Here is a 27,735-nt window from a genome sequence, read left to right as displayed (position 1 = left end):
GTCTTAGTCGGAGCTAACATCTGTTGCACAAGTTTTATTATAGGTGTAAGTGTAAAAATACATAAATAGAAGGGTATGAATAAACAGACTAATTTCCAACTGTCATATTTTCTTACACAGTGGGAGGATATATTCCAGGAAGTCCCACTATCTTCCTGAGTGGAATGTTGTTTCATGAATGGTAAATTTGCATGTGCACAAAGCAGAATCTACATAAGCATCTATGATACAGACCCACTACACCAGAGCTTTCCAAACTTTTCATGTTGGTGACACACTTTTTAGACATGAATCATTTTGCAACACAGTAATTCAATTTTCCTAGCAAACCAGAGGTTAAACTAACCCCTTTCTAGCCCTGAGAGGTGTGCTGGGAGCATTTGTGCAACAAACCTACAAACTGCAGCTGACACACTAACGTGTCGTGACACACAGTTTGGAAAGTTCTGCACTATACTTTTTGGCATCTATTCCCAGGACTTTCTCTCCACACCTGAATAATTGGGGGTTAGCGCCACAGTTCAAATCAGTCGTAAAGAAAGCTGCTGCCTGGACCCAATGTCACTTCAAAACCCATTTAGACTCACATGACAGTAGTTGCTCTTATATTTTCATCCTGATAAAACTGAAACTGTTTGTTCCACCTCCTCCCACAAAAAAATCTTCGGATGCCTTCAATGTTTTACATGACTTATCAAAAATAATTGCTAGCAGCTCAGTATGTTCATTAGTTTATCCCCTTAAGATCTGAAGAAGCATCTACAGTTGCCCAACTTATTGAAATAGTTCAAGGTTTGGTTTGTTTATGCCAGTTTCTGGCTATTTTAAATACTCCCTTGTTCCTTATCAACACTACAAATGACAGTTCATTTTCGGCCTAAGTTTTTGTGAATGCTTGTGTTTTCTTATTAAAAGTTGCACAATGATTCTAAGATATCTAAACAGCAACATTTATCTACAGAAGGTCTAGAAAGACTTTCCCCTCATATTTGTTTTTCCATTCCATCCTTGAGTCCTGATTTGCTAGATCTCAAAACAAGAGTTATCTTTTATACAGCTATAGACTTTTTGTTTGGCTGATCATAAGATATATTGTCGTTGTCCCCACACACGCATACACAGCCCGTTGCTTCCTTCCTTTTCAGAGTGACATAATTATTAATGTTGATGTTTATATTTATTTAAAGACATTTATAACCTACCCTTTAGCCAAAAAGTTTGGAAGAACCTTAGACCAACTTCAAAACCACTGTTTAAGGTACTGGCTTGTTCTAACCCAGGTAATCATAGTTTCCCAATCTGAATGAAATAGAAACTGGAATATATGTTTAATTGAATATATGTTTAATCACAGTGGGCTGAGAGAAGGGGTTGTTTGGATGGACACAAGGCTTATTTGTGTCTCAGCTTTCAAAGCTAAGAAATGATTATCTAAACAAGTATGTGAATAAAGTTTAGTTCTGAGAGGAATTAAGCAAGCGTAGAGTACAACACCCAAAGTACCGTATTTTTCGGACCATAGGACGCACTTTTTCCCCTCCAAAAATGAAGGGGAAATGTGTGTGCGTCCTATGGAGCGAATGCAGACTCCTCGGCTTCAGCGATAGCAATGCGAAGCCTCCGAAGCCTGCGCTCCGGAGGCTTCGCGTTGCTTCCGCTGAAGCCAGGAGAGTCTGCTCTTTGAGGCTGGCGGTGGGGGAAAGCAGCGCTTCCCCCATCGCCAGCCCCAGAGGATGGGGGGCAGCGGGAAGGCGCGCGACGCCTTGCCGCTACCCTCCAACCCGGCTTCGAGGCTGGCGGTGGGGAAAGCAGCGCTTCCCCCATCGCCAGCCCCAGAGGATGGGGGGCAGCGGGAAGGCGCGCGACGCCTTGCCGCTACCCTCCAACCCGGCTTCGAGGCTGGCGGTGGGGAAAGCAGCGCTTCCCCCATCGCCAGCCCCAGAGGATGGGGGGCAGCGGGAAGGCGCGCGACGCCTTGCCGCTACCCTCCAACCCGGCTTCGAGGCTGGCGGTGGGGAAAGCAGCGCTTCCCCCATCGCCAGCCCCAGAGGATGGGGGGCAGCGGGAAGGCGCGCGACGCCTTGCCGCTACCCTCCAACCCGGCTTCGAGGCTGGCGGTGGGGAAAGCAGCGCTTCCCCCATCGCCAGCCCCAGAGGATGGGGGGCAGCGGGAAGGCGCGCGACGCCTTGCCGCTACCCTCCAACCCGGCTTCGAGGCTGGCGGTGGGGAAAGCAGCGCTTCCCCCATCGCCAGCCCCAGAGGATGGGGGGCAGCGGGAAGGCGCGCGACGCCTTGCCGCTACCCTCCAACCCGGCTTCGAGGCTGGCGGTGGGGAAAGCAGCGCTTCCCCCATCGCCAGCCCCAGAGGATGGGGGGCAGCGGGAAGGCGCGCGACGCCCTCCCGCTACTCTCCAACCCTCCTGCGGGCTTTTGCGGGAGATGGGGGAATTCCCCCACCTCCCGCAAAAGCAGGCAAAAGCCGCGCGCTCTTTAAAGGGGCTCCGCGGCTTTTCTAGGAGGTGGGGGAATTCCCCCACCTCCTAGAAAAGCCCGCAGGAGCCACGCACCCTTTAAAGAGCGAGCGGCTCTTGGGGGCTTTTCCCCAAGGAGGGAGAAGGGACTGACTGGCCGAGTCAGTCCCTTCTCCCTCCTGCGGGCTTTTGGGGGAGATGGGGGAATTCCCCCACCTCCCGCAAAAGCCCGCAAAAGCCTCGTGCTCTTTAAAGGGGCTCCGCGGCTTCTGCTGGCTTTTCTAGGAGGTGGGGGAATTCCCCCACCTCCTAGAAAAGCCTGCAGGAGCCGCGCACCCTTTAAAGAGCGCGCCGCTCTTGGGGGCTTTTCCCCGAGGAGGGAGAAGGGACTGACTGGCCGTTTCAGTCCCTTCTCCCTCCTGGTCGAAAAGCCCGCAGGAGTCGCGCGGGGCTCCTGTGGGCTTTTGCGGGAGGTTGGGGAATTCCGCCACCTCCCGCAAAAGCAGGGAGAAGGTCTTGGAGTAGCGGACAGGCTGCGTGCAGCCTGTCCGCTGCTCCCAAAGCTGCGGGGGGGAAATCATATTTTTTTCCTTGATTTCCCCCCCTGAAAACTAGGTGCGTCCTATGGGCCGGTGCGTCCTATAGTCCGAAAAATACGGTATGTACTTTTGTGTTAAGGTAGAAGGGTGTGCTGGGAGTCATGGAATGGAATTCACCTAACTAGTCACATCAGTGGAAGCCCTGCACAATGACTTCTGCTAATGCAATAGCACTTTCCCCCCTTCTCTCCTACCCCACATGCCCGCCCCCAAAAAAATTGGCTTGGGGGCTGGGATAACTTAAACAGAATGCGGGTGAGGATAGGGGGAATCATTACATATGGGAAGCTGAAATGCTTGCACAGACAGAATCATTCGAAGAACACAACGCTGAATTTCACTCATGGAGCCAGACTTCTCATATTACAGGTGAAGAAAGGAATAGCATCTCAACTAAAGGTCCTTTTTTCATTAAGAAATTATGTGGCACTCAGGTAAATATTTCTGAGTCATCCCTATAAGCTTGCCTATGTTCATGTGAACACAAAAGGAAGTGTCATTGTTCAATGCAGGGAAAATCAAACCACGCCATTAGTTTGCCCAATTTATATGAACTGATTTGTATTTGGCCTCTCATTCATACCAAGTTACAATGTTACAGTCTTTGCCTAGAAAGGCTTTTCCATAGAGTGAACATGTATAATAAGCCTACTCAGCTAAAGTTCCTGAAACATTGCACTCAAAATTTGCAATTAAAAACTGGGTGTAGGGAGTAAGTTGCAGGAGACGTATTAAATGTCTGTATCTTAAAATTTAGTATAGATTTAGCAATATGTGCCTAGTATATTAATATAATGTTGCCTTTTTATGTCTGAATAAATCCAAATAGTTTAGATTGCTCTGGCCTGCTAGAAACTATTTCCTAAATAGCAACAATTTCAATCACAATGTCAAGAATTATACTGAAGATATATGAGCTTTGTATATCTCAGAAGCAACCAGAATTTCCCTTTTTGGATACAAAGATATGGTTTAACGTTACCCAAAAAAAACCCTAGCAAATTATCTGACGTTACAATAGCCAAGAAATCATTCACATTATTCACAAGCTTGGGAGGTAATCTAGTTTTATACCACATTTCTGTATATTGAACACAGCTACAAGCGGAAAGGAATCCCCTGTCACACACCCAGATTGGGAACACATATACCCCCCATCGTGTGCACACAGAGAGCTACACTGGCACTGTGTACCTACTGCCATGTGTAGGGTATAAAATGGACCAGGTCTGTTTTTTGAAGGTAAAACAGTGGGCTGCAGGCAACAGCAAATGATTAAGCAAGATGAGCTTTAACACACTTTACATTTCAACTATGTTTTCTGCGGTTTAGCATTCCTGACCTGTTTGGAATTTCAGCTTCATTGCTTTCTCAATAAAGATAATATATGATGTGGGGAAAGTCTAAAGTATAATTTCTGTTCATTATCCAGCTGTCCTTGCCTAACAGGCCTTAAATGATATATACTTGTAATGTAATATTCTTGCTTTAGTCCTTCTCTTTTTTTCATTTCCTATCTAGATTTTTTTACCTTTGCATTTCTAAGCACCATGTATGAAATATCACATAACCAGAGATTTGGAACTTTCTTTTCAAAAATCATTACATGCAGTTTTTTCTAATATTTGTTTGCTTTTAAAAGAGAAATATTTATCATTGCTATAAATGTTTTTATCAACTCATGAAAAATACCCACAGCATTTTGATGTGCTTCAGAGGGTTTGCCTTATCGCAAGTAATTTTACTCTGCTGTCAAAAGCACTACTGTATGCCACCGATAACACATAAGTAAAGTCAATCACTTTTGATAATAATCTGCATGTTTCTTCTCAAGGGAACATGTATCAGGGTGGTTAGGGGCAGGTGCAAAGGTGGAATCTTTTTTTAAAATGCAAAAAAGTAAAGTAGTGGTAGATGTTTCCCCCTTCATTTTCTTACTAACAGTTTTATATACTATAGAAAACACGTGAAGCCATGAAAACATTTTTTAAAAACACAACTTAATAGTAATAAGAGGAAATATTAATGTATTCACATTGTTATGTTAAAGTTAACTGTGGGGATGGATATATATATATATATATCTCCGTTTATAAACGTGGAGAATTGCAAATCCCTAAATGTGTCACTATTGCTGTATCTCACAAATTAAATGATTAAATTAATATTCTCATTTACCATATATTGCCACGTGCATTCAAGGTAGCAGAACAAAAACAAAAACACAGGACAATGTCCCTAAATTCACTAGGTGATCTGTGCTTAAATCCTAAACACATTTACCGGGAGTTAAGCTCCCATTGAACTCAATGGGAATTACAGCTGAGTAAGCAAGTATAGCATTAAACTGGAGGCCATGTATCTGTTTTAATCCCAGCTCAGGGTGGGCAACACTGAACTATCCCAGAGAGCTATTTTAACAGCAAGGACAGTGAAGATTGGCACACTTTAAAAACTGATATTAGTTCTTATTTAAGAACAATATTTTAGTTCAAGATACATAAACTTAATATAATATGTATATCTTCAGTGGCTCTATCTTAAACTCATCCTGTAAATGTTATTTATTTATTCTGATCTCTTTATACCCTGGACTTCCTCCAGTCCAGAGCACAGCACAGCTTCATATAAGAAATCATTAAACTACCGTCTAAAATTTAAAAAGCCATAAAATCATTACATTACATGAAAGTACAACAGAACATCAGTGTAAAACCTAAAGGGACCACACACACACACCAACAGAAAACCAATTATGAACCAAAAGCCTGGAAAAGCAAAAATATTTTCAACTGATGTATAAATATAACCACCAGTTCAATAAATGGGAGACCACCACCAAGAACTTGCATCACAACCCTCTACCTTTCATTAAGGAGGCATCCAAGAGCAGTCATGCTGGAAGTGCACTTGCACTTTAGGCCATACTTGTTTAACTTTTTGGATATATCCATAGTGAACAAAGTTTTAAGATTAGCTACAATAGTTAAGGATTTTTATTATATTCTTCTTTTGAGAAAGACTGAACAACTACTTAATATTCATAAACTTTGCTATGTCTGGAAATCCAGTAGTTTAGACAAGGCTTTTAAGATGAAGATGATGATGAATAAGAGGTAGCTCAGGTGTACTTTTTCCTAGATGATAACCCCGCAATTCCCAAATGGCCATGTAATAATATTTCAGAGAATTCTAGATGATGTGGATTGTCAGCTAAGGCTTAAACTATGTGCTTGATTGGCCAAAGCAATTTGTAAAGCAGGTGGTTCTATTACTTTCATTATTTCTCTTTCCAATTATATTATACGTCTTCGCAATTAATTTATGATGAAGTTTATTTCGTATGTATTTCAAGCATCTGATTATAATGTGACATTTACATTTTGAAGGCACCAAAAGAGCAAATAAATGGTTACAAAGCAGTGTCATTAATGAAACTGCCACATATAAATACTCACCACACTGCAGTTACTGTTTGCAGAAATGCACTTCTTGTCATCACACCATTGACAGCCATTTGTATTGGCAGTACAGCTGGCACAGTCTGCATATCTATAACATCTGTCATCTGTCGCAGCTATAATACAAACAAAAGACATGGTGAAGCATCAAGATGAGAGACAAAAGATGTTGCACTTTTTAATTCACGCATTTTTTAACAGCTGCTGGAAACAATATCCAGCATTTATTCATTGTAAGTATGACCTTCAGTCTGAGAATAAAGTTTCTTAACATGAAGCTAAACATGTTAACTATATGTTATTTATACCCCATTATCTGTCTGAAACACTTTTCTTGAAGGATTTCTGCCAATGAAAAAAAAAATCCTTCTTGAAACAAAATCCAAAGCATGAGATGTGCCCAAATACTGTATACAAATGTGCTAGAAACTATTTTTTGTGCTGTCTTCTTCATTTATTTAGCAAAATGGGGATGGCTATTTAATTTTACTTTATTGCACAATTCAAAACAAGCATTTACCTGGACTGAGAAACTAAGCAAAATGGATGCTTTCTGTGGCTGACTTGTGTATCACCAGAACCGAGCCAGCCCCTGAGATAGTGGTCGGCCACATCTTCTACCTATTTTGTAACCCTATGGTGAGCCAAAGACATATATCCAAATATGAAAAAAAGGTCAGAGTTGTGAACTTTGTGCCCCTTTGCCTCATTTTACACTCACAGCAACGCTATGAAAATGTTAAGCTGTGAAATCACAGCTGGGCCAAGACACCAACTGTGCTTCATGGCCAAAAGGGGATTTGAACCCAGATCTCCCCAGGCAAAGCTAAATGTTTATTTATTTACAATATATATCACGTTTCAGGTGGACATCATGAAGCATATAACTGGCATGCAGACTATAGCCATTTAATTTGTAACACCTATGCTGGGCTTCAGTTATAGCTGCCATTGACACACATTTTATTTATCTATTATGATTTATTAAATTTGTATACTGCCCTATACTCACAGGTCTCAGGGTGGTTCACAAAATAAAAAAAAATTACTACTACTACTACTGATGATGATGATGACGGTGATGTATAATGCTAAAATAGTGAGAAAGGGAGAGGTAAAGAGATAAAAAGTTTGCTGACAAACAATATATTTGGAGGGTGGGTTTTCTTCAGGAAATAAAGTCCTAGATAAACACAGAAGTCTTGGAAGCAATGGAGTAGCTACAAGTTAAGTGACTCCAAATGTAAGGTGGGTGAGGTCTGGGAATGTTGTGAATACTGGGAATGCAACTTGAATGCTGAACTGCAGTTTAGTGTGCTCTCAGAAGGTCGTATTCTACCAGTACCTTGGCAGGTGAAATGCTATTAAGTAAACTTGTGGATCAGAAATAACTGTGTCTCACTGGTTTTCAGCTACACTACAGGAATGGGCTTAACCATACAAAAGGCTAATAAAAAGAGGTTCTGTTAGAAAAGGACCTATTGAGAGATCAACGTGTAGGATTTAAATCAGTGTTCAAAAAGAGGCCTGCTTGACTCAAAATAAAATGAAATCTGTCTTAAAGTATTCATAGAAAAGTTTAATTTATCACAAGCGTTGTACAAGCTCAAAGAGGAGCAATCATTTTAATCATTTCACCAAGGAAAACCATGAGAAGCAGACCATGAAATACTATCAAGAGGTTACTTCAGGAAAAAAGCCACCTGCCTGAACCAAATTTACGTCAAAATTCAGCTGCAGCCTCCTGCTTCAATCATGTCATCACACTCTCTCCTATATTTGAAATCCTTTATTACATTCTGATCCTTGACACATTCATTTCTAACTCTTCTCCTTATCACAAAGCCCATGATGGCCTTTCTTTATGCTTTTGAAGCATCTCATCCTTACTCTTACACTTTTCAAAGACCTTTCATTTTACCTCACCTTTCAGTCCAGTATTCACATCTCATCTCTTTACCTTTTATTTATGAGGTTCTCAATAACTAAAGAACTGTTTTGTCCTTATTCAAGAAGTATCTTCTTGTGCCCTGAAAAAGCCCTTACAATATATCATCCCCAATTCATACTACTTCTCAAATATTTTCCGGTTTTACATGCTTTGAGCTGTTTCCCTTGCAATATTTTTTTTTTACCTTTTCTAACTGTTTTTTAAAAGAAATGAACTGTATCTTTATAATATTAATGCGCTACAGTAGAATTAATCCTTATTGATTCTAAACCCCCCTCTCCCCAACTTTTACTAATTACTCCTTCCTGCTGCATCTCCACTACCCCCTCTCTCCTAGAGCAGCTCCCTCAAGAACAGTTGGTGGGGCAAGGCTACAGGAGCTATACAGTGGCAGAATGGGCCAGAAAGTCCTGCGCACAGGCCTTCACTTGCATATTTATGGATAAAAGACTGTGAGGTTGTTATTTTTTCTTTCAATACTGGTATATTTCCTAATGAACTACTAAAATAATACTGAAGGAAATTGATGGTAATCTACAAACTTCAAGTACAGTAGTACCTCGGATTACGAACTTAATCCGTTCCAGAAGTCCGTTTTTAAACCGAAACCGTTCTTAAACCGAGGTGCGCTTTCCCTAATGAGGCCTCCCGCCGCCAGTGCCCTTCCACTGTTCGACTTTCATTCTTAGAGCGAGGTAAAGTTCACAAACCGGGACACTACTTCCGGTTTTATGGAGTTTGTAAACCGAATAGTTCGTAAACAGGGCTGTTCTTAAACTGAGGTACCACTGTACTAATTTAATATGGACATTATTCAATTTGGTTGTGTATTTTTTGATGTGTTTTATTTATTGTTTGACTATTTCTTTTTGTTATGTACTGAAGTTCTCACCCTGGGCCAGCAGGGGGATACTGTAGATAGTTTTCACTCAGGTCCACATATGCAAATAGGGGATTAAAAGTGACGTTCAGTGATTGGATAGTTACAGAAAATGGTTATAGTTGCGTTGTAGTGGAGCTCTATATAAGCAGGCTGGCTGAACCCTTCAGTTCAGTTCTGTTCTGGCCTGTGAATAAACAAGAGCTGTTTGAAGAATCTCTGTGTCGTCTGATATGCTCACCCACAACTTAACACTTTTTATAGTTGTAATTATGCAATTTCTTTCCTGTTGTAAGTCTCCTTGAGCATGGTTTTAACAATATAAAGGTGGCATACAAATAAAAGGATGTATGTATGTATGTATATCTTTATATGGCACTCAGCAGAGGTAAATCATATTCAGTTTATGAAAGGAATTATATATTTAGCTGTGCTTATTTTCATCTGTAAGATGCCTTGAATCCCTGTCAGAGAAAAAGGCAGGGTATAAATAAATATATTATTAAAATAATATATCTACATTGATTCTTTTTTTATCTGGGACTAAACACCTTTATAGATGCTAATAAACATTTCTAGGAATACCTTTCAAATTTATACAGAACCTGCATAGAAAGGGGGAAGTGGGATTATGGCTGCTGGCCCTGTCCCATACGTGCATTCATCAGAAATGCAAGAGAGCCTATGCATACCAATGCTACATGTACAGATTCTGCCTGCGCAATCATGGATCTTACCTATACAGTTGGTACACATGTACACATGTAGGAACTTTGACACCTCCTGATGAATATATTTACAGAGTTATGCAACAACAAAAATCCCCTGTGTTGCAAAACAGAACAATCTGATAAACATAAAGCAACACATAGGCTAATAATATACTAAGAATATTTATATAACACTATCAAACTGTTTCTAAATTCACAATCGGAATATATTTACAGAGCAGCACCAGCACATGCAGTCCCAATCCGTCTATACTTGCATTTTGTTAAACTTGTAGAAAGTGCTATGATATCATAGCACTGCTATCATTGCTATGATTAAAATAATAATTACCAAGGGACAATTCACTTACCTGTTTTTCTGGGACACTTTGCCCTAAGAATGTTGTTAGCATGACCAGATTCCCACGACACACAGCGGTTTTTGTTCCATAAGCATCTTAACCCTGGCCCAGCAGTTTTACAAAGCTCTTCATCTCTGAATGCTTCACAGTTGGGAGGTTTGTACACAAGGATGTCATTTAACAGAACGCTTGAAAAACCTCCAAATATATACATGGACCTATAAAGTAATAGAAAGTAATATTGTGATTTTAGGACATGAATCATCCAAGGCCACGACTCTTGCCTCATTTGCCATCTCCATTTTATGTGAGAGAGTATTCACACTTACTAGTCCTAAGAAGTGTGTAGCTAACCTTCTTTCAGAAGATCCCACTGTTTTGGTTAGCATCAAAAAGAAATAAAATAAAATATATAGGGTGATGGAGGGGGCAGAGAAGCCTAGCCTGACACTCTGTAGCTCACATTCTCTGGTGAACCTAAAACAATCTCACACTTTTTCAATGAATGTAATCCCAGAATGCTATACAGAATAGGCTTACACAAAAATTTCAAAAAAATCATTTGATCCAGGTGAGGCAGGCACTTTCAAAAGCAGCTCTCTGAGTCTTGAAGAAAGTTGAAGCTGTCTGTTTGAGTGCCTGTCTGCCTCTGCCGTGCATCAAGTTACAAAGAATATTTGAAAACTCTTTTGAAAGTATGTTCACATTTATTAGGAGTTTTGACATCATTTATAGCAGGCTGTATCCACTTGTGGGAGTGGTAGGCAGCCTGCACAACCAATCTTTTTCTTTCCCTCCTCCCCCAAAAGTCCCCTGTAGCACCCAATAAACTCTTCCAGAGCTTTGATAGCACTCTTGAACAGTAAGATCTGTATCATGTGGAACTGTAGGGTAGAACTGTCTAAAAATTGGCCAGCAGGATCATGGTAGTGATAAACAACTACAATTATTTTATTGTATGTATACCAATCCATGCTTGTTATCCAATAGATTATACAGTTCTTATAAAGGTGCTAAATGACGCATAGAACAAATTGTACTCTGGCATACTTTGAAATGAAACTCTTCCACTTCCTCTCACCTCTCCTGCCCCTCAAGCACTGATGAATATAGTATATCAATGGTATCGATTTCAAACAGCTTCCAATATTCTTGTGTATGCTAACTATATACCGGTACATTATCACTGCTTTAATCCCACCCCAGTGTAATAACAAGGTCAGGAAGCTAATTATAATTGAACATACTTTTGTTCCAAGGTATACCAAGAAATATCAAACTCCAAATTTAATCATTATACTTTTAAACTTGATGTAGCATAAAGTTATTTTTGAAATTATTTTTTATTTATATTTTGTATTACTGTTATATTTTGGAAATTTGTATCATGTAAATCACAATGAGAGAGCTTTACATAGAAAGACTTTCCGTAACTATTTAAATGAAATAAATAACATAGCATAAGATTTGTAGATCCTATCCAAACAATTTCAGCTCTTTTTTCTCTATCTTCTCAATCAGGTGAACAAAATTGGCAGCCCACCCCCTCAAACCAAGGGAGTCAGTTCAATGAAACAGAGGTTCCCATGACCCTTTTGTCTTCACAGTGGTGTTGAGAGGCCATATTAGGCCAAAATAAAAGTAAATGGCTGAAAATACCCAGCAAACTTCATAGCTAAATGAGGATTTTATTTCAGGTCTTCCCAGTTCAAGTAGAGTACAAAACTCTGGCTTTCATAAGCTCATCATTAATAAGATAACAAAGAACATCAGTTGTTCATTAAAAATGTATATTTAAGATAATGTGTTAGAATATGTTTATTTTCTTTTGACTCATTTTTAGAAAAGTATATTTACCCATTGCTGACAACTGCAGAGTGACCAAATCTGTTCACATCACGATGAAGATTAGGTTTTGGAAGAATTTTCCATTCATCACAAGCTAGTAAGACAAGGTAAGATAATATGATTTCCTCTTACTAAGGTTCAAGAAGATATAGCTCAGTATTAGAAATAACTGACATTTTGAAATCAACAACCACTAGCATTTACTTTCACTTGTCCCAAGTACTTCATATGCACCCTCCCCAAAATAAGGACATAAGGCACATACATGTATGATAGGTTAAAGGAAGCTTCCCATAGAAGCTTCTGTGTAACCAGAAAGACCTCCAACATTTTCTCACTTTTAGTACTGAAAGGATACCCAGCCAAGATGTGGGGATTCAGCAGTGACATAATGGCCAGGGCTGTCCAGCCCCCAGCTACTTGGTTGGGGAGGATCCAGCTGAAGAAGGTGCTCATTCCTGTTCTAAATAAATTCATAAATAAAACCAAACTGGAAGTGTGAAGGAATAGCACTGTTCAATCATCCGATGTTGTGTGTCATATTCCTTGTTGTAAAAGGATTGGACTTGCTCTAAGGGATCTGAGTATAGTGGCATGTTTGAAGATGCCATCGATTTTTCAAATAGACACAAAGTGATGCCTTATTAAATACTGATAATCAAATAATCATACTGATGTGCTGCTAAGATGAAGGAGGCTTTCATTTTGAAGGGGTTTTTTTAGTTCACACACCACTATAACAGCAGCGTATTTTGCAATGTGATAAAATCCTCATTAAATGTGGTTTTGTTTTTTTAAATCCTTAACATGAAATAGCATTAAAATCTCAGAAGTATACTACCAGAGGTCCTAAACCAAAACTGGAGGACCATCATACTTAATCATTGGTCAGGTTGTCTGGGGCTGAGAGGAGCTGGAGTACCAACAACATATGAAGGACCACAAGTTCCCCATCCCCATCCTAAACCAAAGTCTGGTTGCTGTTGTGCTATCTCAGATGCATTGGTTCAATTCTCACTTCCTGAGAACACTTATCCTAAGCAAACCAGATCAATATTTACACTACAACATAACTCTGCAACCAATCTACATTATCTCCATTTTTGTCCAAGATTCTCACTTTCGTGGTCTCATGCCCTTGCTAGTCCTTTCATTCAATGATTCCATATTAAATCAGGCAGTTATGGCCTCTGACCAGAAGCTATGCTATCCTTCAACATCAACACACACCCTTTCAGGCCCTTTCTTGCTCGCAGAAAGCAAGTTATCGGTCTGCCTTATGGCTCAACACCTGTGCAAATAAAAAACTAGAATGTGTCAATTAAAAACCTTCACCTAGACTCCTCAGTAGACTATGAACCTGCCAAGATTACTGTGGTTCATAATGTCACTATCTTCCTATTAGTGGGACATGCAGTAATAAGTAGCAGCAGGAATGTCTGAGCATTAAAAGAATGTCACCACCAATAATAGCGCAACAATGAATGGGTGCAGGACAAGGCTTGGGTGGTATTAAGAACGGGTTGTGTATTTCCCATATTCCAATGCATGAAACCCCTAGATGCACTTATACTATTTAGATTGCATGAGCCTTAGATAGTTATATTATTTATAGGAAAATAAAAGTGATGAACAATTATGAATTCTATTTCAGGAACATTTTTTCATGAGAACTATACAAGGCAGACATATTTTATCACAACAGCTTCCCAGCAAGATCCTTCAATTATGCTATAAATTCAAGTGTCTTCCAGTTCCTATATTTCAGTGGATGTTTCAGACAGCTTACTGGAGCACATAAGAAGATCTATGTGTATAGTGACCGGGGAGGGGGGGAAGCCTGCAAATAAAAGCCACACACACAATACATTTTCATTTGATCAGGCGGCAGGCCAGCTCAAGGGCTTTCTTTGCATTCTTTTTCTTAGGGGGTAAAAAGGTGGGATTTAGCATTGACCAAAAAAACCACACAAATATAATTATTAAAAGCCAAGTTTAAGATAAGGAAACCTTGCAGCCTCCAGATATAATAATTCCTTGCTTGCTCATGTTATTTGTCAAACTGGCAGGTCTTTTCAATAGAGTATAGAAAGAAAAAGAAACATGATATAAATAGCCTTTCTTCTTATCTTCCCTAGCCTTCTCAATAACTGCTGAACATTGAACAGAGCTCTATGCTAGAAAAATAGTTTTGCTTAGCTTTAAAAATCCCGAGTATAGCTTTTCTATGAAGCACATATTCATTCACATCAAGTGCATTCATTTCAAAGCAGATATACACTTAACACAGGCTACAATATTATTTGTCTTCTGTGCAACCAGTTTCAACCAGTCCTTGCCTAAGGCAAATCATGTGAACGTTTAGACAGTGTAAAATGTATACAAGTCTGTTCGCTTTAGACATATATTCCAAATACATATATTTCCAAGGTAAATTTATTAGTATGTGTACACCTTCTCTGATCAAAGTGACCTCAGAGACCTCAGAAATTCAACTAATTATAAATGGTATTTTATAAAGCATTGCACTAGAGTGAAATTATAGGAGGTGCACACATTACATTCAGATAATTGAGTTTCACTGAAAATAAAAAATTACTTCCAGCTTGTCTGTGCCGGGGACTACCAGGTAACATCAGTCATTGTGGACTTAAAATATCTGTTTGTTTGGCTTAGTGCTTCAGGACTCTGGATGGCAAGACAACAAATAAAATATCGTTGAAGTTTGGCACAAGTATAGGAAACTTCTTTTCCAGTTTACTTCATGTCAAATAAATCCCTGTCTTTATTCGTGTCATAAAAAAGGGCCCTTTCTCAGCAAAACACAAAGCCAGGCCTGTTTGAAATAGCATACAATAAATTTTAACTACAGGTATAACAGTCTACACTACAGCCTACATATAACAAAAGATTCTCCCCCAAACACCCTTAAAAAACAAAGAAGCTTGGTTTTCTCAACTAAATGAAGCAATTAGTGTCCTATATGGGTATGATGTTGCTTTTCTAATGCTGGAGCACTAAAGCCAATTTGCTGCTGCAGATTGCACCAGAGCTAAATTTATGACTTCTAAGTACTCACAAATACATAAAATGTAATTAATTGCAACTGCTACTTTACATTTTGGGAGAAAACAGGTCAACAATTCACTCAATTACAATCTTTTTGTACAAAGGTAGGTCGCCCCCCACTCCATTTTTTCTTATCAACATGAGTAAGGGTTTGTGGCAATATTGATATTAATTGTTGCTTTAAAAAGATATGGAGCACCTCTATTTCAGCTGTGAAAAATCTATTTTAATACCAAGAAAGGAAACAGTTAAACACAAACAAAAATAAAGTAATTGACAAAACACCAGTTACAGTACAGAAACTTCCTTCCATATAAGAAAAACTATATTAGATTCATTTCAGTAAACCTAATGTAAGTTTATAAACCCATGGTTTATACATACACAAAAACCCCAACACCTTGCCACTTTATCATGCTCTTATGAACTAGCATCAAATTCTTTGGCATCTACCGGGATATAGTCTACCTGGAAACCCTTATGTATGCCACCCTGAGTTCCATCATGAGAGTGTAATAGAGAAATATTTTGGAGGGGGTCCAGGTTTCTGAGAAAAGCTTTTAGAATTTAGAAGGGCAGGCACAGTAGCTGCGGTTGGGAGAGGCACTGCGCTGCGCTGTGCCTCTCCCAACTGTGGCTCCTATGCCTGCTCTTGCGAGCGGCAGAGGCTGCGGCAGAGGAACGAGCAGCCCAAAAGGAGCCCTTTCGGGCTGCTCCTGCCTCCTCCTTTGCCACTGTCGGTGGCAGTTGCGGAAGAACGAGCAGCCCAAAACCAGCCCTTTCGGGCTGCTTGTTCTTCCTCTACTGCCACCACCACCAGGTTTGTGGTGTGGTGAACCGGCTTATACTCGAGTCAATAAGTTTTCCCAGTTTTTTGTGCTAAAATTAGGAGCCTCGGCTTATATTTGGGTCTGCTTATACTCCAGTATATACGGTACTTAATAAAGCAAAATATGAAATTCTAAAAGCTTTTCTCAGAAACCTGGACCCCCTCCAAAATATTTCTCCATTACACTCTCATGATGGAACTCAGGGTGGCATACATAAGGGTTTTCAGGTAGACTACCGTATTTTTCGCTCCATAGGGCGCACCGAACCATAGGGCGCACCTAGTTTTGGGAGGAGGAAAACAAGAAAAAAGAAAAAAAGCCAGAACAGAAAGAGGGATCTGGCTTCTGGGATACCGTGTGGCTGTTCTGGCTTCTGGGATAACCGCGCCAAGCCTCTTCAGGGCAGTGGGATGAAGGCTCCCCCTGCCCGAAGAGGCTGCGCAGGGCTAAGGCAGAAGGCAGGACAGGCGCGTCGCTCAAGGGGCGCTGCGCCTTCTCTCTCTCTGCGCAACACCTCTCCTTCACAAGAGAGGCGCTGCGCAGAGAGGGAGAAGGCGCAGCGCCCTTCATCGAAGCTGGAGAAGGAACAGAAGGAGACCCATCTGTTCCTCCTCGGGCTTCCAGGACAGACGCGTCGCTCAAGGGGCGCTACGCAGTTCTCTCTCTCTGTGCAGCGCCTCTCCTTCACAGGAGAGGCACTGCGCAGAGAGGGAGAAGGCGCAGCGCCCCTTCAGCAAAGCTGGATAAGGAACAGAAGGAGACCCTTCTTTTCCTCCTCTGGCTTCCAGGACGCTGCGAAGCCGGAGGAGGAGTCCCTTCTGTTTCTCCTCGGGCTTCCAGGACAGGCGCGTTGCTCAAGGGGTCCTGCACAGTTCTCTCTCTCTGCGCAGCGCCTCTCCTTCACAGGAGAGGTGTTGCGCAGAGAGGGAGAAGGTGCAGCGCCCCTTCAGTGAAGCTGGAGAAGGAACAGAAGGAGACCCTTCTGTTCCTCCTCCGGCTTTCAGGTCAGGCACATCGTGGCGAAGCCAAGGAGCCTGAATTCGCTCCATAGGACGCACACACATTTCCCCTTCATTTTTGGAGGGGAAAAAGTGCGTCCTATAGAGCGAAAAATATGGTATATCCCGGTAGATGCCTGCCTTTGCGAGAGGCGGGCGGCGGTGGCGGGACCAGCGGCAAGAAAGGGCTCCCTTTTGGGCCACTCGTCCCTTCGCCGCTTCCACCCACCTCACTCAAGTATAAGCCATGGGGGGCTTTTTCAGCATAAAAAATGTGCTGAAAAAGTCTGCTTATACTCGAGTATGTACGGTAAGTTTCTAGTATTTAGAGTCATAAAGCAACATGTTGGCAGCTTGGGTTTATTTAAAAACATTCTTACCATATCTCTCCAAATGTCAAAGCAACTTTCAGAAAATAAGCATTGCAAAAAAAAAAAAAAAATCATCCATAGAAGCAACACTGTTTACTCACCAGCCAAAGGCTTACTAGAGGAGAAAGTCATAGAAGCAGAATAGCTCTGAACCTCATTGGGCAGGTCATTTCACAAATGCAACCAAATGTGGTAAAGGCCATGTTCTGTGTCACAGATTTCCTTAAGTCATACACTGTGAACACATGGAAAAGGACAGTTCCTTCGGTGTGTGGGCCCCAGGCTGAGTCAAGGTCACTCTGATGTTGAGCAACTTTGTCATCAAAATGTGAGGCCAGTCAGTCACAGCATGTCCTTCAAAGGTTCCAGGGGTCCTTTCCCTGTCATTGCAAGGATGCAATGTAGGCTGTGGAGTAAGCCCTCTTTGTTGCCCACACTGCCAGGTAGGCAGGATTATGAGCACTGACCTATGATTGATAGATTTTGTAGTGAGACTTGCACCATTTGTCTAGTCTTCATGCAGCTTGCTCCCAAGGAAACATTCAACTTTCGCAACCCAAACTTCACCAAACAATGGTCCAGTCATAACAAGGGAGAGCAATGCATGCTATACTTTCAGTCCATCTTTCTTATTATTTGGGGGAAAGACTACATCAAGGGCATGCCCTGCTTGATATGTTGGAGAGAAGACTCTTTGAGGAAGCCTCATGGTTGCCACTGAAGCCATTAAGTCTCAAGCTAGCCCAATAGAAGTCTATGTGTGGATTATCACCCTTGAGTCATCCAACACCACACTGAAAACTGTTTCAACCAGCTCAATCAGGGAAGCCACCCCCTCAACCTTTCAGTCTGATCTCACACTATACCAAGTACCCAGGTGGCACAGCTGAGTTAGATCAGGGCCACCCAGCTCATCCATCCAAGTCCAAGTCAGCCCTTTCATCCACAATCAAATCATGGATGAGCATAGTCTTGATCTGGGCCAACCTGGCATTAAGTAATAGCACCACCTGACTCAGTGTAAGGATACCATGAACTGCTGAATGAGTGTAGGGGCTGAGAAGGGGAACAAAGACAAAACATCTAGGCCTCCACCCAAAATGGTAATCAGCCCTCCACCCAAACTATATCTCTCCCTGCCCACAACCACTGAAACTGAGGTATCACTGTAACTCTCTGACACATACAGACCCAGACACATCTTAGCACCACCATCCAATAACACTTTGTACAGGACAGGTGTTAGGGCCAAAGATGATAAGCTAAGGACTAATAATAACAAGCACATCCTACAGTACCAGGCAGAAGACTGTAATTAGATTAACTAAACTTGTTTGCCTGCCTCCTGCTCAAGGAAACTGCACCAGAATCAGACACCTGCTGCCTCTGGCTATGTAGCCTCTCACGCAGGGTCAGGGATAACAGCCCTGCTTGTCCTCCAGGACCTGGCCTTGAATCCCTGTGAGGATGCTCCTGTGAATCCCTGAAGTGAGGACCCAAAGAAGAAAATCCCTTTGGCATTGCCTCTTTGGCATTGACCTCACTGTACACAGCTTGGTCTGCTTTATAGTTCAGTAAAGGTTTTGGCCCACACACATATTAGCTGCACTTAGTAATCAGATAACAATCCTCAGCAATCAGCAAACACCTCACTCTAACCTTCAAGCACACAAAGCAAACAGGCAAACAGGCAAAAAATTACACTGATGTGGTCAAAAAACATCCAGACCAGGCAGGGGCAGGATGGTGCCAAGCAGCCCCTCTGTAACAGTGAGTATCTCTGAAGAATAAAGCAGTAGCTACATTAAATTAGTGTATTTAAACTACAATTGTCATGAATTTGAAGTAGAAACTAACATTTAAGCAGAGAAGTATGTGATCAATAGTTTCCAACCACCGTTGAGTCTTATATTCATGTACTGGTGCTGAATTCTACACTAGGTTGGTCTAGACTCCATTTAGGATTCTAGAGTGACTTCCCACCCCCAGAAGACTCAGTTGACTGTCCCAGGTACAACCTCTGGCTTCTCCAGGCAGGCCTGGGAAAGGCTTATTTCCCAGAGAGCTGCTGCCAGTCAGTGTAGACAATGCTAAGCTAAGTGGACCAATGGCTGGGCTTACTATAAAGGCAACTTCCTATGTTTAAAATCTATACTAACCTGTGAGGCCCTGGGCAAAGGAAAGGGACTACAGGGCTATTATCAGCTTTAAAAATGCAATTTGGGTATCATCTGAATTAATACGGTTGTTTTTAATCAAACACATAATGGACTTGGGTGAAACTGCTTATCTCTGATGTACACATATTGCTATTTTTAGAAGTGAGAATTTTCACTCACAAACATAGGAGTATGTTTTTAATCTGGCCAAGGGAATGGCGTGGAAGATTAAACTTGCATCTAATTAATCTTTACATAAATTTTAAAATAAGAAAGAAATTATATCTGTTCCATTTGTATTCTATCAGATTAATAATGCATGGAAAATGAGACTGGTAAAAATTATATATAATATATGTTAAGTGCTTTAATTATCTAGGAGCAGAAATAATGTAACATTACAGTCTTCAAAATAAAGCAGATTGTTAATTTTTATGTAAAAAAAATAAAGATAAATTATGCAAAGTGTCTAGCATTACATTCATGACTGTCCCAGTACACACGTAGTTGATTTCCATTTCTATATTATGTGACAAGAAAATATAACCATTAGAGGTAATCAATTGAAGTGACTCATGGGGCCTACACATTTTAATTCAGTGTTACAAAGAAGAAACACAGCCTTTACACAATTCAATACTTCTTCCCATAATAAATTAATACAGAACTCTCTGTATTAAAGTTGTAATCAAATTCAAAGATATTTGAAATATCGATAATGCAGGCAGTTGAAAGAAACAAAATAGGATGTCATGAGTAAAGATGTGTGCTTAAGCAAAATTGGCTCAGGGGAACTGGTCTACATTGGTGTTCTTTTCACTTCAGAAACCAAGCCCTAGGCCAACCCCAGCCTCTCTCACCACCAAAGGAACACAAGTGAACAGCAAAGAACCCGCACAAGCAACGCTGACACCAAACTCTACATATAGTAAGTAAAATAGAAACACCCACCTTTCCCCCCCCACTCCAGCTCTTTCCCCCTTTTCTTCCTAATGTCTCAACAAATGAAACGGATTTGTAAAAATGTTACATGGGGGGGGGGAAATACGAGAGAGAGACATTGCACACACTTTTGTAAATCAACAAAATCAGAAAGAAAGAAAGAAAGAAAGAAAGAAAGAAAGAAAGAAAGAAACTAAGTCTACAAACCAACACTGAAGTACATAGCAGGAAACTTTTAAGCAAACAGCAATTTAAGGAAAGGCTTTCTTCCTGTCATATTTCTTCAGCTCAGTCTAATAAAGTCCTGCTAACGAGGCTGTGACAAATGTAATAAACCTATTATATATATTTTTGTAAGTCACTGTGAGTTGCCTGTGGCAAAAAAGTACTAATAAGTTTAATAATATAATCTGAAACTTCATATCAGGACCCACTTTATGTGTTTTCAAAAACATCTGGGTATATGCTGATTTCAAATATCAAAGAACTATTAGAAAAGACTGGGTCACTAACAGTAGGCACATTTTCCTACTCCCCAATATAAACAATAACTTTTGCTAAGAAAATTCAATAGGATTGTGAGAATGCCAAACGTGGAGATTTTCCAGATCCTGCAGTGCTCTTTGTAAGAACATACAAAGAGCACTGCAGGATTAGGCCATAGGTCCGTCTAGTCCAGATGCCTATGGGAAGCTTGCAAACAGAACCTGAGGCTAACAGTGCTCTCCCAAAAGTGGAGGTAGCATATAAATATTGTGGCTACTAACATCATAAATTTAAAGCCATCCAAGTTGGTAGCCATCACTACATCTTGTGGGAGTAAATTCTACACTTTAACTATGTGCTCTGTGTGATGAATTACATTATTTAGTCTACTGTGAATCTTCCAGCATTCACGTTATTGGAAGACCCCAACTTCCAGTATTATTGGGGGGGGGGGATTTCTCTCTATCCACTTCTTTGACCCTTTGACTCTATCCACCCTTTCCACTCTACAACATGCATTCTGGAGACAACCAGAACTGCTTGTGGAGACTAGTGATCTGATATAGGTCTAGCAGCACTTAATGTGTTTAGGCACAATAATTTTTCCCAGAATATTGATAGCAATGTATATCTCACTGAAAGCAATGCATATCTGATAAGATGGCATTCACACTCAGATGCTCATTCCAGCATGAATTTTGAGGTGCATATCCAATTTGCACCTGTTGCCCCTGATCCAGCTGTTAACAGAAACACAGAAGCTTGCTTATATAGATGGATCTCTTTAGATTGGAGCACACATTTGCTATATTGTTCCTATTCCTTTCAACTTCTCAGCTGGTATTTTCTATAGCCTATATCGTTTCAGAAACCTCCCTTTCCTCCCATTTGTTACTAATCTCATCCATGTGGTTACATTCCCATATTCCTGAAATCCACCTCAATGGGGGGGGGGGGCTCAAAAATCTACTTTTAGCTATTTGTCTTTAAGATTACCACATATTATGATATCTTTCTTTGTGTCCAAGAAAAAACTACATAGCATGTAAAGTACTATATTACTGAGAATTACTATATTACTGAGAAAACTCTAATGCTTTCATATAATTAAACTGTATATTTTCAACCTCATTATGATATTAAATGTTTATTTATTTATTTTCATACATTTATATTCCACATGTCTTCTGTCATAGAACCTCAAGTGGCATTCATGTGGTTTCTAGGCAGTCACCAGAACTAGACCTGCTTAGCTTCAGCAAGGTGGTATGAGATATAAGTCAGACCATACCTGGGACATGCATTCTAACATGCAGGTCAGTTACATCTGGGTATAACAGTAGTTAACGAGTATTTCATTCAGACTTCAGGAACTATTTCTGGGAGAACCAATTACACAGAAAACTCTTTGCCTAATCAACTTCAGACACATTAGAATGATGCAGCATGCAAGAAAGACACACCACTGGTCAATGCTGACAGAAATACCTTTATTTATGGAACTGGTAAGTGATAAAGAAGGGATATATTTAAGGAAAAGACCTGCCAGGACTGGAACCCAAAGTGGAAATAACAGAATTTGGAGAAGGTGTGGACTTTATAATGTATTGAATTTTTGGTGTTATCCACAGGTTTTTGTGGATGGTGTTATTTCCACTTTAACAGCACAATAGCAATAGTTCAAGTAGCAGACATTACTAAACAGTTGTAAACAGTTGCATCCTATTTATATAACTGAATAAAGGAGAGACTTGAATTCCTGTTGTTATAAGCCTGAAGCAACAACAAATTGGTTTTGCTTCCACAAACATTCCATATTTGTATCTATCTCAATGCTGTTGTGATAAAAATGTGGCCTGTCCTATTGTAGCAAAAATGTCTTAAAACTAATTTTAACATAGCATAACACATTTTTAAAATGAGAGAATGTAAAATAATATTAACAATGCTTTACACATTAAGCCTAGAATTCTTACATTTCAAACACTCACTCTTACATATACTACTTACCTATATCATAGGCGAGGAAATCAGCAGAAAAGCACTTTGCTCCATTACTTAATGAAGTATCATTATGGGTGTTTCCACCAAAAATTAACATAGCTCCACTGATCAAGACAGCTGAATGGAGATATCTTGCAAAACCACTCTCTTTCAGAATTGTCCTATTGTGCGGGTGGAGGAGAGAACATATATGTAAGGACGTATATATGGATTTAAGAAAAAAATTACAATGGTTTCATTTAGTCCATTTCCAGAGAAGGAACATGGCAGACTGAACCTCTTTTGTTGGCAGGCTGCCAACAGAGATAATTATGTGGTTATTAATGATAGCCAGGCATAAATCTTGGCTAGCAAATTCACTCTGGAGATAAGAGTGAACAGAGGATTAACCTCTAATGCTCTGAAAAAGCTGTTTTCTACGTTGGGAGACTGAGAAGCTCTCAATTCCTAGGGGGTGAGCACAGGGCTTTTTTTTCTAGGAAAATAGGTGCCAGTAAGGGAAATTCTTACAATAAGTGCCACAATTTTAAACAATAACAATAAAGAGGTAGTGGTACTGCATACCCTTGAGTACCTCCTGAAGAAGAAAAAGCCCTGGGTGAGCAACCTATGAGCAGAGGAATCAACACCTTGCCCAAAAGCCATGTAAGAGCCCTGAGGGGCATGGTGTCCCTTTCTCAATTTGGTTATAACAGGAATTATCCTTTGCTATTTCCTAACATGAAAAATCAAATAATGTTACATTCATTTTCAACTTGAAAAAAAGAATCATACCACGTCCTGCTGTTTACTTCGTATCTGTAAAGATCGTCAACCAATCCATATTTATTACCAGGCAAAGCTTTGTATCCACCATGAACATAAACTGACTTTGTTGTCTCATCATAGACACTGGTATGGCCATATCCACCTTGTACAATTGCACCTTTTGTTTCAGGAACAAGCCAAGAATTTGACCCTTGGAAAGAAAAATAATATAGCAAAAGAAAAAGGGAAAGAAATCAAATACAATGTTACTCTCACACCATAGAGTTCTTTCATCAAGTAATTAATTTAGAATAATTATGAAACTTGATGCCAAACCCTGTCTACATTACTTTATCCAAGTACTTCAGATATATAAAAATTCATCTTAATGCATTTAAAACATTAATTCATATTAACTATCAAATTTATTTAGCAATTAAAGCAGCATGTGCCCTCCTCAACATCTACCTTTACCAGGTACTGTCTTCACCAGGTACTATGTGTAAGAAGAGAGTTCTCTACATATGAAAGATGGACAAAACATATTAGGTCCTGTTTAGAATAAATAGCTAGAATGCAGAGGATTCTCCGTTAGGCTGCAATAACAGAAGAGGAATCACAAGTTGAATTGAATTGTCCTTTGTAATTGTCCTTTGTAAACATGCATTGGCTTATATGGGCTTTGTACAGGTGAGTACTTACAGTGATATACAGTGGTACCTCAGGTTAATACGCTTCAGGTTACCAGACTCCACTAACCCAGAAATAGTACCTCAGGTTAAGAACTTTGCTTCAGGATAAGAACAGAAATCGTGCTCTGGCGGCGCAGTGGCAGCAGGAGGCCCCATTAGCTAATGTGGTGCTTCAGGTTAAGAACAGTTTCAGGTTAAGAACAGACCTCCAGAACGAATTAAGTTCTTAACCCGAGGTACCATTGTATCTTAGATTCTTTTTCTATATGATATATTATATTAACTTAAACATTGACCAAATTGTCCTGTTATATAAAAGTAAAGAATTGGTCATTCTCTGCACTATTTTAAAGCAAATGTAAGTATATTCACAATTTTGTACTGATTTCCAGAAGCAGTGTTTTTGGTGGCCCCATTATTTCCTTGGCCTTCCCAGCTTTACTGGAACAAGAGTTGCATTTAAAGAAAACAATGGTTCCATTTCAGTGTTAATATTTGCATCCCTACATTTTCCTCCAAAAGAAAGCTTGAAGTCATCTAGCAAAAACATACAAAACCTATACAGTAATATAAAAAGAGCAATTCAACACATTTCACAATCCAACTAATACTGTGTCGCGAGAGCTGCAAAATTGATTATATGCCCTCACCTCGGACACCGATTCTGGGCAAGTGGAACAAGGACAGCAGTTGCAGATCTCAGAATACACTGAGGTGGCTGTTGAAGGTACAGTGTACAGAACAATTACTGCCACTCCCCAGAAGAGGAAGAGAAGTGTGGTGGCAGCAGGTGACTCTCTACTGAGGGGGCAGAGGCAATAGTATACAGAGGTAACAGATTGTCCTGGGAGGTGTGCTACCTTCCAGGTGCAACGAGGCTGGTTATGTTTTCCTTTTCTTTGATAGGGTTCCTTCTTCACACTAGCATTAGCATATCTTTGCATATTGTTTGCGTTTCTAATCAAAAGCTAAAATGTGCATATCAGTGGGCTGATAATCTTTTACTAGGGAGTTTTATAAGCTGCAGCGATGCTGTCAGAAGTAAACACTACTTATTCCAAGGTAACTATCAATACAGTTACAGTCATGAGATCCTAATAAAGTGAGCGTGATGGTGGGTGGGTGGGTGGGTGTAATAATAGATCAATACAGCTGCCTACATAGTTGGACTCTCCTTGCAACATGGATAAGGATTTTCCTTGGGAGATGGCTATTGCGGCTGTCATCATGAGCTTCTGCACTTCAATTTTTATCAATACACCAGTGGGAACACAGTATCATGAGTACGCATACAGCAACAATGCAAGTTGGAAGATAACACTCAGGAAAGAGAGCATTTGTTTTCTGAACACATGCCAAAAAAGCTCATAATTACCAAGCTGAGTCTGAATCAAGCCAAACGGAGTTTGCCTAGTTTGGATCTCTAGAGTAGAGACAAATATTTTCATATGACCAAGATGAATAAGCCTATATGCATATGAAGCATTGTACTGTTTTCCATTTTGCATTCTTTCACTTCGGCAACATGTAATATAGCTAGATTTATAAGGTTTATGTGTCTTTTTGCTAGTGAATTCTTCTTAAGTATAGCAGCAGGAGAAAAGATTATGGGTAAAATGAACTACATAGAGAAAAGAGCTATAAAAGAAACTTCTTAAGAAGTCTCTGTGTTTGTTGCCATTCCCATCAATATTGTTGAGCTATGTGAACTCTGGCACTGGAAATCATAGCTAAAAGCTAGCCTGGAAATGTGTTGTTGAGTTGTCTCTCATACTGTGAAGTAGCACCTTGAATATTAATTTACTCAGCAAAATTGTAAGATGAAAGCTGATTTAGCAACTTTACAGAATGACTTAAAAAAAGTATTCATAGATTATTTACATTTTATGCTGCAAGGCTTCAAAGTCTGTAGATTCTCAGTCTACTAGAAACAGGTGGATAGCTTGAGAGGCAGTGACTGTCTCAACAACTTCCAAATTTGTCTCCTTCACCATCTATAAAGCAGCCTCATGTAATTAATTAATTGAATTTATAGCTAAACCTCTAGTCAAAAAAAGGCTAGCAGTACACAAAAACTAGACAGTTCCTGCTGTCAGGTTCATAGTCTAAAGCAGTGATGGCCAAACTTGTCCCTCCAGCTGTTTTGGGACTATAGTTCCCATCATCCCTGACCACTGGTCCTGTTAGCTAGGAATGATGGGAGTTGTAGTCCCAAAACAGCTGGAGGGCCAAGTTTGGCCATCACTGGTCTAAAGAGACATAAGTGGTATTAGAAACACTTACATTAACTACTTCTTAGGAAGAGGCCTAGAAATAATTCCCGATTGTTATTCTATGAACATGATTGTTTTCTCTTTCAAAAAGGTACTTATAAGTGTTAAATACAGCTCGGATAAGAATGCACAAGAATCTAGTCTACACACTTCAGATTTCTTAACTACGGACTTGACATCGCCTCATATCCTAAGTGCTTTCCTCTTCTTTTAGACAAAACTCATATCCCTGCTATTTATACCACAGTGAGATAGCTTATCTCTCTCAGTAATTTTCATTTTGAGACATCACATAGTATTTTACTTGATCACATTAGTCACTGATGTCTCCACAGATAAACAAGCCAGAACACCTAACCAGCCCAAGAACCAGCTCAGCATAGCTCTAACTCGGTCTCCTGTCTAAACCCGGAATACACACAATGAGATACATAGAAACAGACCAGTATTTTTAAAATGTTTTAAATTGTGTAGCCTTCAATGTGGGGTTTCTCAGGGCTTAATTTTATCCCCTGTGCTGTTTAACATCATGAAACCACTAAGTAGCGTCATCCAGAGTTTTGGAGTACGTTGTCAGCAATATGCTGATGACATGCAGCTCTACTCCTCCTTTACATCTACAGGTTTGGCAGTGGATGAGCCAGACTATGATCTTGCCTCAGTAATGGACTGGATGAGAGCCAATAAACTGAGGCTCATTCCCGATAAGACTGAGGCATTGTTAGTGGGCAGTTCCCTAGACTGGATGGATGGGAGGTTGCCTCCTCTTGATGTGGTTACACTTCCTCTGAAGGAGCAGGTACACAGCTTAGAGGTACTTCTCGATCCCTTGATGTCACTTTTAGCTCAGGTGGCATCGCTGGTGTGGAGTGCCTTCCATG

At 40.3% G+C, this 27,735-nt stretch overlaps 1 protein-coding gene across 3 annotated transcripts in view; it reads right to left on the bottom strand.

Annotated features, from left to right (window-relative positions):
- ATRNL1 (attractin like 1) overlaps positions 1-27,735 on the bottom strand; it is a 521,011-nt gene that overhangs the window by 396,681 nt on the left and 96,595 nt on the right. For all 3 annotated transcript variants that reach the window (XM_081005955.1, XM_081005957.1, XM_081005956.1), the window contains exons 9-13: positions 23,917-24,100; positions 23,149-23,303; positions 12,293-12,377; positions 10,445-10,653; positions 6,530-6,648 (exon numbers count right to left, since the gene is read on the bottom strand). In XM_081005955.1, the coding sequence (XP_080862081.1) occupies positions 6,530-6,648; positions 10,445-10,653; positions 12,293-12,377; positions 23,149-23,303; positions 23,917-24,100 (752 nt within the window). The remainder of the gene's footprint in view (positions 1-6,529; positions 6,649-10,444; positions 10,654-12,292; positions 12,378-23,148; positions 23,304-23,916; positions 24,101-27,735) is intronic.

This window comes from Podarcis pityusensis, assembly GCF_964106645.2.
Source record: "Podarcis pityusensis genome assembly, chromosome: 5".
In the NCBI taxonomy this organism is placed as follows: Eukaryota; Metazoa; Chordata; class Lepidosauria; order Squamata; family Lacertidae; genus Podarcis; species Podarcis pityusensis.
The sequence above is the reverse complement of the archived record's forward strand: the minus strand, read 5'-3'. Positions and strand labels throughout refer to the sequence as shown.